This window comes from Erpetoichthys calabaricus, chromosome 2 (assembly GCF_900747795.2).
Source record: "Erpetoichthys calabaricus chromosome 2, fErpCal1.3, whole genome shotgun sequence".
NCBI lineage: Eukaryota > Metazoa > Chordata > Cladistia > Polypteriformes > Polypteridae > Erpetoichthys > Erpetoichthys calabaricus.
In genome coordinates this window covers 62,414,516-62,434,461 of record NC_041395.2, presented here as the reverse complement: position 1 = coordinate 62,434,461, position 19,946 = coordinate 62,414,516, and the positions used below count along the sequence as shown (strand labels likewise).

At 37.2% G+C, this 19,946-nt stretch overlaps 1 protein-coding gene and 1 long non-coding RNA gene across 2 annotated transcripts in view; one reads left to right on the top strand and one right to left on the bottom strand.

Moving 5' to 3' along the window:
• Positions 1-19,946, top strand: part of LOC114645928 (protein kinase C-binding protein NELL1-like) — a 1,522,815-nt gene that overhangs the window by 485,875 nt on the left and 1,016,994 nt on the right. Inside the window, exons 8-9 of the mRNA XM_028793848.2 lie at positions 63-197; positions 4,125-4,227. Of these exons, the coding sequence (XP_028649681.1) occupies positions 63-197; positions 4,125-4,227 (238 nt within the window). The remainder of the gene's footprint in view (positions 1-62; positions 198-4,124; positions 4,228-19,946) is intronic.
• Positions 1-19,946, bottom strand: part of LOC127526750 (uncharacterized) — a 485,290-nt gene that overhangs the window by 441,496 nt on the left and 23,848 nt on the right. The window lies entirely within an intron of this gene.

Below are 19,946 nucleotides of genomic sequence, written 5' to 3'. Positions count from 1 at the left end.
TTATATGCATACAGTGAAAAAGACTAAGTAGTATATGACAAATGTCATCTTTTCATTTTCAGTTAAATTATGCAGAAACAAGACTGAGCCAGTTGGAGAGTTGTCACTGTGAGAAAACGTGCACAGTCAATGGGATAGTATACAGAGACAAAGAATCATGGGTAGAGCCTCAAAACTGCAGGAACTGTGCTTGCAAGGTAGGTACTCTTAAATCATTTGTTGTAGTCTCGTAAATAAAGTTATGCAGCAGCTTTGTCATTCATGCAGACAAACAACCATACAGGTACTTTTTATCTTAATCAGGTACATTTGGCCTCCAACTTGAACAATTTATCCTACTGTGATTTTACAGCCGCACATCAAGCCACCATGCTGAGCAAATGTATGATTTGCCAGTTGATTTTTTTCGGAATATCATGTGAAGGAGGAAAACACAAATACAAGCCTAAGAAATGTGTTTTCATATTTTGTTACTGTAAACTGTAACTGGAAACTAAAGAGTTTTAGGGTAGAATGCAGGTTCACGGTTTTGGAGAGAATGCAGGTTCCTCTATGCTTGATTCACTACATGAATGGCTAGATATTCATTCATTTTGTGGGGCTGAAATTGAACAGAATGGCACAAAACATGTCAAGAATAATCTTCACCCCTAATGATACCTAAGTAGAGAAAGAGAACTGGAGGTGGGTTGCAGCCATTCAGCCTAGGTACGCCATGTGTTGCATGTAAGACTTGATACCAAAACCTCCAATTCCAGATGGCCATGATTTGTTTCATATGTGTTACCACCCAGATATTAGGATGATGTAACTCAATGTAGTTCAATACTTTTGCATTCAGTTAACCCAGATGAGGGCTTCCCAAGTTTTAGTTCTGGGGTACCACTGTGGCTTCAGGTTTTCATTCCAATCAGTTTAACAAAGAAATGGTTGAGTCCTACTTCTAATTATTTAATTAGTTTTTTTGTTCTCTTTTTTTGTGTGTTAAGTATATTTATCTATAAAGAAAATTCATAAATGTGTGTTTTTTGGCATATTTTTAAATGTTACCCTTCTCTTTACCATATTCTTTTTAATTCACCCTTTCCTATGGAGTTTACTCCCTTAATTGTATCCAGATACCGACACAGGTGCAAATGACAACAAATACTAATGGGAAGCAGCTACTTCAGTATAAAATTCACTTGTGAGCTAATTAATGCGAAAAGGCGCAAATGACCAGAGCATAAAAAAGAGCAAAATCTTAATAATTATTGTCACAAACACAAATGTTTGCTACAGTATATTCCCCTAAAACTTTAGCAGACTCATTTTGTAATTTCTAGATTGACACAAAAAAAGGAAGAAACTGGGAAATAACATCTTGTTTAATAAAGGCAGGAGTCCGGTTGAATGAACAAGGTGGTAGGAATAAACACCTGCCATAAAGGTGCTTCACAAGACTGACGTTGAGGACCATTTATTTAAGCCTTTTATTACAATTTGCCCACGAATGTAATAATGAAGTAGCAGATTTGCTTTAACGTTCAGTGTCATTTGCATCCGTGTCTGAACTGCTTATCACTAACTGTCAGTATCTGAATACAGTTTAAGGAGCAAACACCACAGAAATAAGGTGAACTGAAATAAAAATAATAGAAGAAAGGAAACTGCTTACAACTATGACCAAGAAAACACATTTGTGAATTTCACCTAAATGCAAATATCGTACTAGAGCACTTTTCTGAATGCAGAATAATAAAAGAAAAAAGGCCAGGTAAAGATGTATATTGATGAGCCATGAGAGGGACCTAATGATTTGTAATACTGTTTGGGATGAAAGCTTGTAGCCACAGTGGTGCTCCACGACTGAACTTCCATCCAGCCATTATCCCACCCACTATATCCTAACTACAGGGTCACGGGGGTCTGCTGGAGCCAATCCCAGCCAACACAGGGCGCAAGGCAGGAAACAAACCCCGGGCAGGGCACCAGCCCACCGCAGGGCGCACACACACACACACCAAGCACACACTAGGGACAATTTAAAATTGCAACATGCATCAAACACAAAAAGTTATTTGACCAAATATTGGACACAACTAAAAGTACACCTTCCATAACGTTTTAATTAAAATAATAACATTTAAATCCCAGGCGGCATGATGGCACAGTGGTAGCGCTGCTGCCTTGCAGTAAGGAGGCCTGGGTTCACGTCCTGGGTCCTCTCTTTGTGGATTATTTATGTTCTCCCAGTGTCTATGTGGGTTTCCTCCAGGGTCCCCAGCTCCCTCCCAAAGACATGCAAGTTAGGCGAATGGGTGATGCTAAGCTGGCCTGTGTGCGTGTTCACCCTGCAATGGACTGCCGCCCTATCTGGGCTCTTTTCCTGCCTTGCACCCTGTGCTAGCTGGGATAGGCTCCAATGACCCTGCAGATTAGCAAAAAACATGACATTTAAATTCTTACAATCTGAGAGAAGCTATTACAGAACTAACTCTCACCGACAGACATATAGTAGTGTTCAGTATACGCACACCGGATATTATGGCCACTTGTACTATCTTAAGAAGCACTTAAAACACTTCCATTTAATTACTAAGGTTGATAAACTGTTCCATTGCTTGCTGTTTGTTTTTTTTTTTAATGGTAAGGGTGTGATGTTCTTTCACCACATATTCCATACATATTCCTTATAATCTCGTAGCATTTGTAAACAATTTAACTGTCTTGCAGTATCCAAATTTGCCAAAATGAACTACAGTACATTAGTTGTTACACATTAAGAGTACCCTAGATTTAACAGAGTTGCAGAATTTTACACAAAACAATGTAGGCATCCAAAACAAGTTTTTCTTTGTTTTATTTTCTTTAGTTCAGTGATTCCATACATGATGAGAGTTAGTCAGTCAGTCATTCTCCAACCCGCTATATCCAAACTACAGGGTCACGGGAGTCTGCTGGAGCCAATCCTAGCCAACACAGGGCATAAGGCAGGAAACAAACCCTGGGCAGGGTGCCAGCCCACCGCAGGGCACACACACACCAAGCACACACTAGGGACAATTTAGAATCGCCAATGCACCTAACCTGCATGGCTTTGGACTGTGGGAGGAAACCGGAGCACCCGGACGAAACCCACACAGACACGGGGAGAACATGCAAACTCCACGCAGGGAGGACCCGGGTTTGCTTCCCTAACTGCGAAGCAGCAGCGTTACCCACTGCGCCACCGTCCTGCCCAGGACAGAACTTGGGAACCCCCAACCTATAGTAGATTTTGCTATTAGGTACTGTGCACTCCTCCACTGTAAAATGTACTGACTAATTTACATGCTTCATTATAAATCTGACCATATCAGTGTCATACACTGCTCTTTGTGTGCCAGTAGCTGGTGTTCAATAGCTGGAATACATTGCATTGTCCAGAGTAAAAATCAATTTCTTTAAAATATGGGTTGTCGTTGTCCCATCTAATGCTGGTTTAAAATGCCATTTTTTAAAAACAGAATGGAGAGGAGTAGAGGGCGACAGACAATAGCAATTATTGGAAATGGTTAAATTTCCATCTGGCTATGTATGAGAGGAAAATGCTTCAAGAATAGGAAGGAACACTGAGAGTTGACTTCCCGCTGCGACAGCTATGGTGTCTGGCCAATGGAGTGTGCTGGCACTTGTTCATGGTGGCTGTTCATCTGTGCATCATTAATGTTCATTAATTGACTAGCTGCCTGCCGCTGGCTGTTCAGGTGTAAAAGATTCATGATTCCCCTTATCATTTTATCTCCTGACATACATCTTAAAATTCTAGAACAGTACTTACTGTATCATTTTCTTTCTGCAAATCCAGTAATCACTTTCCTTTTTGATGTAAATTGGGTTTTTTTGTATTTGTTTGTATGTGTTTATTTAGGGTAAGTACTTTATTTAACAGTATTATATCAGTGTATGAAGATATGTTTATTTGGAACATATCTTACAAAAGTAAATGCTAGTGTGATCATTTGAGCACAACGGTGCCGCACTGCTCCGTCCCTTTTATCTGCCAGTATAATAATATCCTTTCTCATCTGAAGGACTGATCATGAAACTGGACATGTTTCGTGTTCCTGGCTAATTTCTCTATTGTGATATTTGTCTCACAGAATGGTGTGGTGGAGTGCCGGAGAATTTTCTGCCCTGCAGCCAACTGCTCTGGAGATACATTGCCTGTTCTGGTTGAAGGGAAATGCTGTAAACAATGCAGACGTGAGTTGAATAAAAAAAAAAAAGAAAAAAGTGATTGGATGGTCAGATAATTGAATTTACTCTCTGAGAGACTATATACTTTACGAGTCTTAATTCCTGATATTTTAGAAAAGTTATATTTGTCCTTAAACTTTTTGACCCGTAATAGTAATCTTTTTTTTTTTAGTTAAATTCTGTGGTGTCGATTATACAAATATATCAAGCATGTTAACTGTACCACAAAAATTGAATGTGCAAGCAGACAGTATCACGATGAACTTCTTTCACAAGTCTGCTCCACTGGACTGACACTCTGCAGGGTGAAATTCTCTTTTGGTTTGGGAAGTGGCTTGAGAAACACTGAGTGGATAAGTCAATTCCTGTATTATGAACATGAAGTCGGATGCATGTATGCTGAATTGTATGTATACATTTTGATTTGTAACACTGTAAATGGCTCTGTAAAGCACTTTGAGGTATTTTGACCTAACAGTGTGAAAAACTTTATATAACACTATTGACTGAATGATGAAGGTCAAAAATGGTCATCTGTGTGAGGCCTGACTTGAAGTATTTTTAAATGTAAATCCTTAAGTACAGACATGTGGTGGAAGGTTAATCAATTCTGTTTTTTAGTAAACTTTGTACGGGTTGTCTTTTAGAAAATAAAGGATAAAAAGTACTTATTTTTCGTACATTTGTTGATATCACTGTGTCTGTTTTAAACTTCATTATACATGAAATGTGCAAAGATAAAATTAATTTAACCTGATTGGGGTTGTTACAGAACAGGTTCATTAGTATGTACCTCAAAAAGATGAATTTATGTACATGTTAAGTAATAAAAAACATTTCAGAATTTGTTTAGTGAGGTGATTGATGTTTTCAAATCAGTGCCACTTACAATCAGCGTAAGGTTAACTAGCAATCCATGGTGAAATGAAATATTGGATGTTAAGATATCAGGGATCTGTCTAACATACCAATCTGGCAAGAAGTTCATTACAGCATAAGAAAACTGAGGGACAAAGAAGAGATTTGGCTAGTATCTACTTACAGTTAGGTCCAAAAATATTTGGACAGAGACAACTTTTTTCTAATTTTGGTTCTGTATATTACCACAGTGAATTTTAAATGAAACAACTCAGATGCAGTTGAAGTGCAGACTTTCAGCTTTAATTCAGTGGGGTGAACAAAACGATTGCATAAAAATGTGAGGCAACTAAAGCATTTTTTTAACACAATCCCTTCATTTCAGGGGCTCAAAAGTAATTGGTCAATTGACTCAAAGGCTATTTCATGGGCAGGTGTGGGCAAGTCCGTTGTTATGTCATTATCAATTAAGCAGATAAAAGGCCTGGAGTTGATTTGAGGTGTGGTGCTTGCATGTGGAAGATTTTGCTGTGAACAGACATCATGCGGTCAAAGGAGCTCTCCATGCAGGTGAAAGAAGCCATCCTTAAGCTGCAAAAACAGAAAAAACCCATCCGAGAAATTGCTACAATATTACGAGTGGCAAAATCTACAGTTTGGTACATCCTGAGAAAGAAAGCAAGCACTGGTGAACTCAGCAACACAAAAAGACCTGGACGTCCACAGAAGATAACAGTGGTGGATGATAGCAGAATCATTTCCATGGTGAAGAGAAACCCCTTCACAACAGCCAACCAAGTGAACAACACTCTCCAGGGGGTAGGCGTATCGATATCCAAGTTTACCATAAAGAGAAGACTGCATGAAAGTAAACACAGAGGGTGCACTGCAAGGTGCAAGCCACTCATAAGCCTCAAGAATAGAAAGGCTAGATTGGACTTTGCTAAAGAACATATTAAAAAGCCAGCACAGTTCTGGAAAAACATTCTTTGGACAGATGAAACCAAGATCAACCTCTACCAGAATGATGGCAAGAAAAAAGTATGGAGAAGGCGTGGAACAGCTCATTATCCAAAGCATACCACATCATCTGTAAAACACGGTGGAGGCAGTGTGATGGCTTGGGCGTGCATGGCTGCCAGTGGCACTGGGACACTCGTGTTTATTGCTGATGTGACACAGGACAGAAGCAGCCGAATGAATTGTGAGGTGTTCAGAGACATATTGTCTGCTCAAATCCAGCTAAATGCAGTCAAATTGATTGGGCGGCATTTCGTGATACAAATGGGCAATGACCCAAAACATACAGCCAAAGCAACTCAGGAGTTTATTAAAGCAAAGAAGTGGAAAATTCTTGAATGGCCAAGTCAGTCACCTGATCTTAACCCAATTGAGCATGCATTTCACTTGTTGAAGACTAAACTTCGGACAGAAAGGCCCACAAACAAACAGCAACTGAAGCTGCAGTAAAGGCCTGGCAGAACATTAAAAAGGAGGAAACCCAGCATCCGGTGATGTCCATGAGTTCAAGACTTCAGGCTGTCATTGCCAGCAAAGGGTTTTCAACCAAGTATTAGAAATGAACATTTTATTTCAAGTTATTTAATTTGTCCAATTACTTTTGAGCCCCTGAAATGAAGGGATTGTGTTAAAAGTTTTGTTCATCCCACTGAATTAAAGCTGAAAGTCTGCACTTCAACTGCATTTGAGTTGCTTCATTTAAAATTCATTGTGGTAATGTACAGAACCAAAATTAGAAAAAAGTTGTCTCTGTCCAAATATTTATGGACCTAACTGTAACTGTGTTTTTGCTGGCTTTTAAATAATTCTTGCCAAAACAAAGTGAGGCCTACTTCTTTTTTGAATCCATATGTAACATGCCTATGAGAGAACAGGTTTCTCATATCTTCACCTTAAAATATGTTTACAATTGTGGTATCTTTAGTTGTATGCCTGAGTTGGTCGGCATCCTTTCACATCTGTACAACGCACAGTGAACTTCTTACTTAACTTTCTATCTATCGCTGACTAGTAAAAGTACTAGAATATAACAAACAGATGATGAATACAACAATTGAAATTAAATACAATATCAGATGAAATGCATAGAAAGGCTCCACTCTAGTAGCGAGTTTAAAGGGCACAATAAATGGACCTAAAGCTAGAGAGAAGTGTGCATGCATTTTGTCTTTATTAAATCTCCCTGTAAGAATCATCAAATGTACGTATCTAAAAAGCCTGCTTTGCAACAAGTGCTCATCTACAGAGATTTAAAGGGACATACCTGAACAGCACCAGATTATACTATTAACTCCAGAGACCAGTGTATTAAATGTAAAAGTCTGAAGCTAGCCTTGTAACTCTTCCATAGCTTAGATGCAATATTCCTGGTTAACCCCCTTTCCGTTTGTCCAGATATCACTTATCATTTTTGGTGGAGAGACTTCTTTTGTTCCAATACTATAATTCAAACTGAGGGCCCGTCTACTAACTGTTTCATTCTTTTATTGCCTATGGCACTTAATTTTCTGGTTCAGTACATTCCTAGTGTATTTTCTTCATATGCCTTATGCTTTCTGTTGTTAGTCCTGTATTTTCTGTGTATACTCCCTCTCAACCTTTATAGCTTTTCCTCTTTCTTTTATCTCTTTCCTACATACTAATCCAACACTTGCTCACCCTAAATTTGGACTTTATTATAATTTGTTTTTGTACTCATATTTGAAATGTAAAGGAACTTTCTCATGACACTGAAAATGCCCCCAAACAGAGTATATATGCAGTGTGTAAATATCAGATGCGGCCGTACCATTACAGATTTACAGCACAACCATTTGAGCCTTTATAAATTCAAATTATGAACAGCAACTAGACTTTATTCTTTGTAGTGTTCATTTATCACAGAGAAAGAAATCCATAAATCAATACATTTGTTCAAGTTTGAGATTGTTGGTTGTTACATGGTGAGTAATGATGGTATTATGACTTATATATGTACAGTTAGACGAGAGTCAACATCCATAGGACACCATGTTGTAATTTGGTGTATGACTCTCACAATCTCTCCCACTAACTAATAGCCAAAGTTTTACAAATCATGTACAATATTCAAACAGTTTCATGCAGTCATTTTACATTTTGGACATCTCAGTGGTGACAAATATGAAATGGAAAGCGATATTAGAAATCCCAGTGGTATTTTTCCAACTTATGAAAAAGAAAAAGTCTGCCATCTAATCAATCACCTAAATTAAAATGCTAATGCTATAGTTTTGGCACCGATATTTTTATTTTATATGGACAGATGTGCATTGTTATTACCATGTTCATATTAAGCACTGAATATGGCTTTCTACAACAGCACATTAGGCCACTAAGATTAAGGGATATTTTGAAAGATTAGTAGGAAATAGATGTAGTCTTTTTATGGAGCAGTTTACTTGGCTACAACTAACATTTTCAGTGTGGTTTTGTTTACACCACCTTGTGGGATGTTCTGTCATTCCCCTTGTGTTTTTACAGTTTTATTTATATTATTAGACAACATGATGGATGTTTTTCGCACCCTGTTTCTTTACTTTGCTTCAAAACCTAGTGTGTCTCATTTTTTATAAGTATTAATTAGTTTGATTTGCTTTCACTTTGCTATACTTTATTTGTAACCAAAACCTCTTGTTCTCATTCATTTAGCAGTGTTTCCCATCATTCAAATACACTATACAGTATGCACTTACCAGGGTTGCTAACTACAGTGAGTTAGGTGTCTTTAAAGAAGCCTTTAAAATCTCAAGATTTCAAATAGTTTGTTCAGGAGTAATTGAAGACAAGGGGCTTCTAATTACAATGGAACTGTTTTTACTAATTATTTGTTTTGTCAAGTTAAGGCCTTTGGTGAGGCATGGCTGTATAGACATGCAGATGGGAAAATCCACCCTCTTTCAGTTCTATGGTTTTGCACATCTTCATTTAGCCTTTACAGACTCCTATAATTAGATAAATCTAATTTCATTATCATCATTTATTCAATAGTATAACACAACATATGATTGTGTAGGCAGCATTTGACATGGAAAGGATCTAGAAAGATCCAAAGAGACTTGAGGAAAACACTGGAAGTAGTCATTTAAATCAGCACACTTGTGCAAGATAGGGCACTAGCATGGAGAGGCAAACTCAGTTTACTTATTGAGTCAATCCTGAAGGACAACAGGCAGGAGCACCAGTCCAGGAAAAGCATGATGAAGCAGCAAGAAACCACAAGACCTCCTGGCCAGCAAGTGACTGCACATGGCCAGTAGCTGGGAAGGCTGGGACCAGCTCAGAAATAAGTAGGACTAGGTCAGTACTCTCCTGTCCATGTCCAAGAGAACAGCATATTGTTGGCCCTTTAAGGGATTAAGGCTGCTTAAGAGATCTGGCTCTTCGTGGCCTCTTGGAGGTTCAGGAGGTAAAACAGCAACATGGCCTTCTAGAGGCAGTTCTAGTTTAATTTTTCAACCAAAATTAGGTCTGCCTTACCCTGGAAGGGATTTGGTGGCTCGGTTGAAAGAGACCCCTGTGGGTTGTAAAGCTGATCATGGCAGATAACTCATGGAATTGAGAGTTGGGAGGTGAGCTGAGGTGACGGGCTCACTGCAGGGGGAAGTGAGGCCAGGCTAGCAAGAAAGAGAAGAAGAAGCGAGTGAGATGAGAGTGGATTACTACAATACTAGAGGAGTGGAAATTGAATAAACTGCTCCACCTGATGGACCATGATGAACATCCATGAAGGTAAACCCAGAGAAGCAGCAGGGTTATTGTTTTAAGTTGTTTATTTCTACTTAGTATTGTTTTTCTTTTCACTGTATGGTTTAGTTACATTTTTGTTTATCAGTGGTGTCCTTGGTATATTGTAGATACAGATGTTTGCTTCAAAAGGCCCACTCATTTCACAATTTATACATGTAAAATACTTAATTTCCTATAAGGAGTAGGAACTGCATGTGAAATGTATAAATTATGTATAATATTGTTTGTGTTATATGCAATTTGGGAGAGAGCAGTTAGAAAAAAATATTGTTGATATTTTATTCACATGTTGCTAAGAGAAGTAATTAAACAGAATAAACTGTCCAACCATACATTGAAGATCCTTCTTAATCTAGTTCAGTTTTGCTCAGGTTAAGACCTATCCCAACAGCTTCTGGATCTTATCAGGGGCAATCCCCAAATTAGACACTAGGCTGTTTCAGGATAGATTCATGTACACCCTCTCACAAATTTTCTGTAAGACCAATTTATTGTCTCTGTTTAACATAATATGTAATTTTTTGGTATGTGTGAGGAAAACCTGAAGGAAAACACAAGCAGATATAGGAAACATGTTCACATATGAACAATACACTCAAGTTCCAACCCAGGATTCTGGAACCCCGAGGAAGCGGTAAAGCCCACTCAGCCACCAATTGACCTTCACTAAGTGATCAGAAGCCAAAATGGTTCTAAATTATTGATAACGCCAACACTGGGCATTGGCCTATGTTTTCACTGTGCTTTTTTAGTCCAGTACAACCATAATATGAGCGCATAAAAAAGTTTCAGGGACACTAACCCTGAAAACACAGAAAAAGTCTATAGCAATGGGTCTTTCACATGTGAAGTTTGTGTGCAAAATCACTAAGTATGATACTAATCTACATTTGTAAATATTTGCAAACAGCATACTGTATATTCTATCATATGTTTTATTGCATTATTGCTCATGTGCCTTCTTGAGGAAATTTGCTTTTCTCTGTCGTTTTTTTTTTTTTTATCTCTTTACAACATTCTGTAAAGGGCAGTGATTTGTTAATCTTATGAAAGTCCTAGGACATTTGACAGAGAAAGACAAAATAAAGGGAGAGTTGGGTTTGGTGATGATTTTCTTTTAATTAAGGAGCTAAATCCTTATTTTATTAGTGTAAAATACATGAGGAAACCAAACAGAGAGAACAAACACAAAACCAGCACTAGACTTTGAGCAAGGGCACTATTTGGATGCAGGGAGTACACTATGATACACATGCTATTTATTATGTCTAACTAGGGGGCTCTGCCCCCTGCTCGCTTCGCTCACCAACCCCCATGCCTGCACTATGCATTAGCCTCTTTGCGGTTCTGTCGCTTGCGTATGGGGATGTGCATGTACAATTTAAACAGATTTTTATTTTCATGGGAATTGTTACATATACAGTGGAACCTTGTGTCACAACCATAATTCGTTCCAAAACTCTGGTCATAACCCGATTTGGTCGTGACCTGAAGTAATTTCCTCCATAGGATTGTATGTAAATACAATTAATCTGTTCTGGACCGTATGAGCTGTATGTAAATATATATACGCTCGCTCGCGCTCTCTCTGTCTCTCTCTCTCTCTCTCTCTCTCTCTCGCTCGCTCATGCTGTCTCTCTCTCGCTCGCTCACTGCACAGGAAATGCACAGGGAGAGACTGAACACATGCGGAAATCATCGGCACGTACGAAATGGAAGGGAAACTGGCTTGTTCATCACCCTAGTGTGTGGTCGTGAACAGATGCAAAAGTTTGGCGAACTTTTTGGTCGTAACCCTATTTGTTTGTGGTCTGAGATGTTCGTGACCCGAGGTTCCACTGTACATAATAGAACTGTTTTACATTACAGCAAGTAATCAACCATATTAAAAAAGAGTAAAACATAATAATTTGAAAGTAAATGATGTTTCATGTTGTGTTAGAGTTATTCATTGCATAATACGATTTCGTTCTGTTTGGCTTTGAAATTAACACGCAAATAATTTTAAACTTACACTTTTACTGTAAAACTTCAGGAAAAACAATTTTTTGAATAAAATTTTTGTCAATATCGCATTGAATTTTGATTCTGTGTTTGGACTTTCATCGTGACAACGCAACGTATAACTCCCTTGATTGAATTTCATTTCTTTCCCTCTTATTAAATAATACAACTTTTTCAAATGTTTGGCTCTGAGATTTGTTAATTGTCTTTGCAAAAGCTATTCTAACGGGAAACTGTTAACATTTTAATACGAATGGCATATCAAGATCTCCTTTGTTGTGTAATGTTATCCATGGAAGATGTACTACATTACCTTTCTTGCATATATCCTTCTTTCTATAGTAATTAGTGCGGTGAAAGACTGGACGGTGTTAACGGTTGTAGATATTCTTCCAGATATTGTAAGTTGATGTTTTCATCTTCCGCACGATCACCACCAACTGTTTCAGCATAGTCTATTGATAGGCATTTAACCAATTTGTCGTGTAACCAATCATCAATTTTTGATGATAATTCATTTGTCTTCATCGTTTCTCGGTGCTAGGATTGCCCGTGTACTCATTTTTTATGTTGATAACCCTTCGTGATGAAATTCTTCAATAAGATTTAAACATAATATGTCTTCTTTAATTGGGAACTTAAAGTGAGGAAAACATTAAAATTTATAAGAGCGTGAGAGAGCAGAAATTGTCTCTGTCAAAAGCATTCACACGAATGAGAGGTGAGATTACTGTGTGTGTGGATGAAAATGGTTGAGAGGAGGGCATGATTTGAAAAAAATCTCATGGCCAAAGTCTCATCTTGCGGGACTTGGAAAAAATCTTCCAAAAGTCTCGTCGCATTGCAGGATTTCTTTTATATAATAGAGAGATATATATCAGAAAATAATGAATTATTCAGATTCATTCTTAAAAATAATTAATGATCTATACTAACAATATTGAAATAGTTTAAAACTGCAAAATGCAATAGATAATAGGCATTTTACAATAAAGCCTTTTCTGTATTGAACTGGTAATTGGTACTGTGAACAAGCTACTCTTTACGCACCAAACTGATATAATTTGAAGAAAAATGGTATCAAAATAATTTTGATTTAATAAATATACTTTCATTGAATACATTTTTGTTTTCCTTCACTGAAATCCTTGTTGATCCCCTAATATTTAGATTTCTAATTGATTACTAATAAGACTATGTTGCCAAAGCACGAACAAGACAATAATGACTATGGATAAGCCCACTGACACGCTTGCTTTCAAGGAGTGACAACTGCTCACCACCCCAGAACCATTTGCCACTCCTTTTGGTTTCAGGGGATACCAACAGTTTATTAAGCTTTTTTTTTCTGAAAGAATTTTATTAATTAATATATATGGATATGCCATGATTTGGTATAGTGATAACAAGCCATGGGAAAGAAAAATCATTTTTCACAAAGCAAAGTCAGTTTCACAAATGGGTAATTGCATCTAAAAAAGGCAAAACCCCTAAAGTTATGACCAAATGTCAGTCCAAAAACACTAGATGGCTGTCAACAGGGAAAAAAGCCTCACCCCTTGAGCTGATGCTGTCGTCAACTTTAATAAATAAAAATAATTAAAAAAAAAAAAACTTAAAAAGATTTCTTAAAATAAATTAAATAATCTTAAATACAAATGTCTTGATAAGTAAGTAAATCTTCAATATGGAAAACAAGATTATTGGCTTGATATATACAAAAGTTCTCATTGCTTGCATTTCATTTGTTGCAGTGTAATGTTACTTTTAAACTATTTCTGTCAATTTTCACGTAGTTCAGTAATATTTGAACAAAAATGAGGGTCATTTTGTGGGTAAGTGAACACTTAAAAAGTTTTCCATATAAATTATTTGCAACAAGATGTGCTACCCATTGAAAACAGGTTAAAACCTAAGAAATCAACATAGATGTCATGTTTTTATTTGATACATGTGTTGTCCTTTTAGTCTGATATAATAACACACACCTGATCCCTTTCCCTTGTGGTGGCCTTTTCCTCTCACCATTGCTCATCGACCTGACCACTCTTACACTCAAAGTGTTTGGCTGGTAGAGTGCAGCGTTGGTTGCTACCACATTAGCCTAGTTGTGTTGTGGCTTTGGTTTCCTGCTGGCATGTACGTCAATTTACTGCTCTTTCCACTCATCAATTGACCACCTTACAAAATTATTAGTCTTTAGCATTATACAGTTGTTAACCTCCTTCACGTGGCCTAAATGGGTGCAAGAAAGTGGCTACCATGCTGTGGTTGCTGGCATATAATGTCAAACAACAGAATAGGCCAATAAGAACAATTCTGGTATTTTTTAAGCCTTTATTTGGTATTTTTATTATAATGTTTGATTTTTTGACCCTTCTTCTACATGTTTTGCCTATTTTTACATTTTTTCTTAATCTTAGTAACCACAGATACACAGACACTTGTCATTTTATTAAACTGGATTAGGAGTTACAAAAATTCTCTTTACGAATGGGTTTTCAGGAACAGATTAGCTCCATCTTAAAGTGATGGAGTCTTGCACGTGTGCCTTCTCAGCTGAACTGGGATGCAGTCTTTAAAATGTCCGCTCATGACGTACAGTATGTCACCACTTCAAGTTGCAGTTACTTGGTGCATACCATAATGATTATAATATGACTCTCACACAGAAAGAAGGTAGCCGGATTCATATTAAGTTTGTAAGAACATTTTTGACTATACAGTATATAGTTCAGAAAGCTATCTTACATTTGTTTATACTTTTGTCAATTAAGTGCACTTAATACCAGATACTTTAAAATGTTTACTCGAGTAATATATTAGTAGGCAAATTTTACTTTTATGTGAGTCGCTTTTCAGAAAGTTACCTCTACTTTTATTTGAGTATGGCTGTTGGGTATTTAATGCAACTCTGAGAGGTTTATACTCAGGACACTGAATTAATGAGGTACAGTAGCTGTGCTTATCACTGTGCCCTCTTGCCAATTTATAACAATACAGGCAGCCCAAAAAATAAGTTTACCCAAATAATAAACCAAAAAAGAAGTAATAGACCAGAGAAAATATTTATTTATGCAACCAACTGAGTAAAGAAAATTAAGTGGTTAAAAGTAAGGTTAAGAGTAAGATTAAGGAATTCAATTACAGAGTATTCCCTGGTCTTTGGAAAATTGTTTCAGAGCCCAAGAAAAATAGAATAAAAACAGCAAATGATCTGCTTCTCGTTCCTTTAGCATTTATTCTTGAGAAAATCATATTAAACCAACCTCTCTTATCTAAACCACTGTGTATATCGATCATCAAGCGATGTTGAGGATGCCCTACTAGTGATGATAAACATGTCCGTCTTTTCTGGAACAAGCTCAAAATCTATTAAGCATGCTGTTTATAGATTTTAGCAGTGTGTTCAGTACTGTTCAGACATACATGCCGGTTAAGAACTGACCTCAAGGTGAACTAAAATTTTCTTGTGAATCTCTTCCAGCAAATGATCCTTTACTGTACATGCCCTTGAATGCTGTGTTCACTTTCCAACAATATACGGTACATTTTTTCTGCATTTCAGTACCCTATCTGTCTACAATATCTGCAACATCACTTTTGATTTGTCTATCCATGACACATTTTCCAGAAATTTCATTTGACATTAAATGATCTCCCTCCAACAGATCTCATGGAATTCACACTCTTTGTTAACATCCTCCAATTAAAGCTGAAACATGAATGTTTACACAGATGCCATAATATTAACCTAGAACTCTTAGAGACTCTTTCTAGAATGTTCTGACCAGTCTGTGGGCTATGCTTAATGGGATGGTCACCTCTTTTTCTAAACTTGTGGGATAGTCCTTTATTTTTTGGAATAAGTAAAATCTGTGTATGGCTGTTCTAGAAAAACTGGCCACCCACTTTCTTAAGGCCATTCTGTTGTATAGTACAGGACATGCTTCCATACAGTAACTGTGGAATAAACTTACAGTACAATGATGTTCTGCTGTGTCTGTCACCTTGTACCAATAATTGTCACGTCTTGTACCATGGCCAGGAGTAGTAGGTTTAATAAGCTTACAGTGGTATAAGGTTCCACAGAATGCACCATCTTCCACCTTTTAAATTGTAGGCCAACTTTTTACAAAACAAGACAGGAAGGTTGAAATCATCACCAGCACAGAATGCTATCTGGCCATGATGCTGTATTGTAATGAAATGGATTGATGAGTGGGATCTACATCACATATTCACACCATTATTAATGATACTAGAGATCGACCAAAAAAACGAAACTTCACTTTATTAAGAAAAATGGTTAGCAAAAAAGGAGTGTTTCTAGTAGAAAGGCAAAATATGAATAGAATTCCCAGGGTCAGAGGAAAACAGTTTGATTTGAGGAATCATTACTAACACATCTAGTGAGTACAGAATAAACTGGACAATCTAAAACTGGCAATATATTCTTCAATATGCACATTTTATACATATACTCATTGGCCACTTGCTAGTACCGGGTTGGACCCCCTTTTGCCTTCAGAACTGTAGTAATTCTTCATGCATAGATTCAACAAGGTGCTGGAAACATTCCTCAGGGATTTTTGTCCATATTGACATGAAAGCATCACACAGTTGCTGCAGATCCATGATGCAAATCTCCCGTTCCACCACATTCCAAAGGTGTTGTATTGGATTGTGATGTGGTGACCATGAGGCCATTTGAGCACAGTGAACTCATTGTCATGTTCAAGAAACCAGTTCAAGATGATTTGGGCTTTGTGACATGGTGTGTTATCCCGCTGGAAATAGCCATAAGAAGATGGGTTCTCTGTGGTTATAAAGGGATGGACATGGTCAGCAACAATACTCAGGTAGGCTGTGGCATTAAATGATGCTGAATTAGTACTAAGGGGCCCAAAGTATGCTAAGAAAATATCACACACACCACCACCATCAGCCTGAACCGTTGATAGAAGGCAGGAGGGATCAGTGCTTTCATGTTGCTGATGCCAAACTCTGACCCTACCATCCGAATGTTGTTGCAGAAATCGAGACTTGTCAGACCAGGCAATGTATTTCCAATTTTCTACTGTTCAATTTTGATGGAGCCTGTGAGAGTTGTAGTCTTAGTTACCTGTTCTTAGCTGACAGGAGTGTCACCCGGTGTGTTCTCCTGCTGCTGTAGCCCATCTGCTTCAAGGTTCAACGTGTTGTGCATTCAGAGATGCTCTTCTGCATACCTTGGTTATAACAAATAGTTATTTGAGTTATTGTTGCCTTTCTGTCAGTTTGAACCACCCTGACCATTCTCCTCTGACCTCTGCCATCAACAAGGTAGACAACTTCCACTCAGTGAATATTTTTGCTTTTTTTGGACCATTCTCTGCAAACTCTAGAGATTGCTGTGTGTGAAAATCCCAGTAGATTCAGCAGTTTTTGAAATACTCAGGCCAGCTTGTCTGAACAACCTTTTCATGATTGCTTTGACCACATGTGTTTTTTTGAGTTATTTTTTTTTTACAGAAAAAAAAAGGTGTACATGTAACTGTTCCCTCTTTTACCTGGGTCCCTGAATTCCTGGCATCTGCTGTAATAAGACGTGAACACACGTGTGTGTAAACTCCTAATGACATGCTCTGTATTGTGTAGCTATGTCTTATCTGGTCAAATAACGTCCACCACAGATCACCATTCAAATCCCTTTTTTTTAACTTTATTGCCTGTTTCAAGCTGCAGTTAGGCTCAGGAGGCTAAAAATCAAACAGAATCCATTTTACATTTCCTCTCCATCTATAGAGCTTCTGCTTAAAACATCAAATAATTATTTTACTGCTATCCTTTGAAACAGAAACAAATATAAATCAACAGAAAAAAACTTTTAAAAAATGGTGTAAAGAGAACAAGGTTTATGAAAGAGTGTAGCTCACCAAAAAAATCAACCAGAAACCACCAGAATTAGAGGTGTGTCGCAGACTGTTTTGCATCTACAGTGCTGTTGCTTCAAGTTTACGAAAGAGACAGAGAGAGATAGCAAGTGCTAGGCTTCCTAACAGAAAACATTTAGAACCTCATTTCCCAGTGCTTGAGCATTAAATTAACCAGTTAGACACACAACACAAGTAGCGAACGAACGAGACACAAGGCAAATAATGCTCAAACATCGAGTGCTGGAGGGAGACTTGAGTACCTGTGAAATGCTGGGAAGCTACAGAAGAGTATGCTTACACATAACTTCATTCGCTTGGATTCAGCATAGTGTTCGGCATGCTGCAAATTCATGTGTTGCTTTTTTTAAAGTTTCTGGAAATTTTTTTTTTTTTTTAAATAATTTTTATCTACGATTGATTGAATCCGTAGATGTGGAGGGCCAACTGTACAACACTTTTTTTAGGAGATGTATTTTAGTAGTATTCAATATTAAATGTCATAAAGTAACTGTATTCTTGAATACATCTTTAGAAACATACCGCAAGCTAAATCTCGAATACTTACTTTTGTATTCTGAATACGTTGTGCTGGTACTTGTATTCTGGTACAGCCCAACCCTATGATATATATATATATATATATATATATATATACTGTATATAATATAATATATATAATGTGTGTGTGTGTGCTGCTAAGGCAGGTTAGACTTTATGTAATCAATGTAGACTTTATTGTTTGCAGTGCACGCATCAAAAATACTTGTAGTAATAAAATGCAATACTACAAATGTTTGTGATGCTCCATCTGTTGGAATGACAGAGACATAGCAAAGAAGATAAAGTGACAGACGAACACGTAACCTTTTGAAAGGTTATTATGTAATATACATATATAAACAGTGTATCATTTACAGTATATAATCCATACATGTTTCTTATTTGCACAGGATTGACAGTCAAGTCACTTATTTTCTACAGTTACAAGTGTTCAACACATTTAAAACTTTCTGTGGTATACAAAAATATATATTTAATCTAATTGCCCCCCAATCATTTCTGGACAATTATTAAAATCATGCAATCAATACACAACCAATGAAAGCAGAAATGTGAAATACACATGGGATTAGCTGTTTCATTTCAATATGTTCAATAACAAAACCACTGAAGTGCTGTAATAACGAAATGTTTACTTTGATTTCTCACAACATAGAGACCTCCAGCCAAAATTGTGTGCTTTTCCTAATTCAGTAAGAGTCGTAAAAGTTGAAGATCAAGAATGGAATAAGCACAGTGAAAATGCCAGAATCATTTTGATCATTACAACATTTTAAAATTGCGTATTTCTCAGAGAAAGATCTGGTGAGTTGATAAACATACGACACTATGTAAGAGTTCAGGATAGAAAAGTCGGAGCCTACATGGCATAGTTGACTTCTGCACTGAGTGCCCGGTCTTTCTGTGTGGCTGTGACTCCAGAGAGAGGTGGCATGGAACGGTGCAGACTGTGGAACAGAAGTAAGTGCTCATAATGTTTCTGAAGCTGTTATTTACAGCCTGCTTGCAGATTGTATTTTTATTTTAATATTCTCCTCTGGAAGGGTTTCTTATAAGGCAGTCTGAGATAAAATTTTAGTAGCCACACCCAAAAACACATTACAGTTTTGCAGACAATGGCTTTCTCTTTGTTCCCTACTTTCATTACAACAGCTACATAGAATTTGTCAAGTTTGCCAAGAAGTTTGCCTCTGTCGGCAGCTGCTACCCATTACTCATAAGGTATAATAGGTGATATAGAGGTCAGATTTAGTCTGGAGTTTTAAAAAACATTTGCAAGCTTGAAGGATCTAACAACATTATTGAATATAATTAATTTTACCAACTGGGTTACTGGAGTTGATTGTGTATTTGTATTACATATAATCTTTTATCATACTCTTTCTATTAAATTTATGTCATTATTTATATTTATTCAGACACCAGTGACGCAGTGGTAGTCACAGCTTTAGAAGACTGTCTGAGTGGAATATAAATTAATGTGTCTTATCGATTTCCCCTTTAGGTAGTACAGTTTTCCAAACATGTTTGTGTTAACCTGTTACTCACAATCTGGTCCAGTATAAGTGAGTGTGTGTGTGTGTGTGTGATGAACTG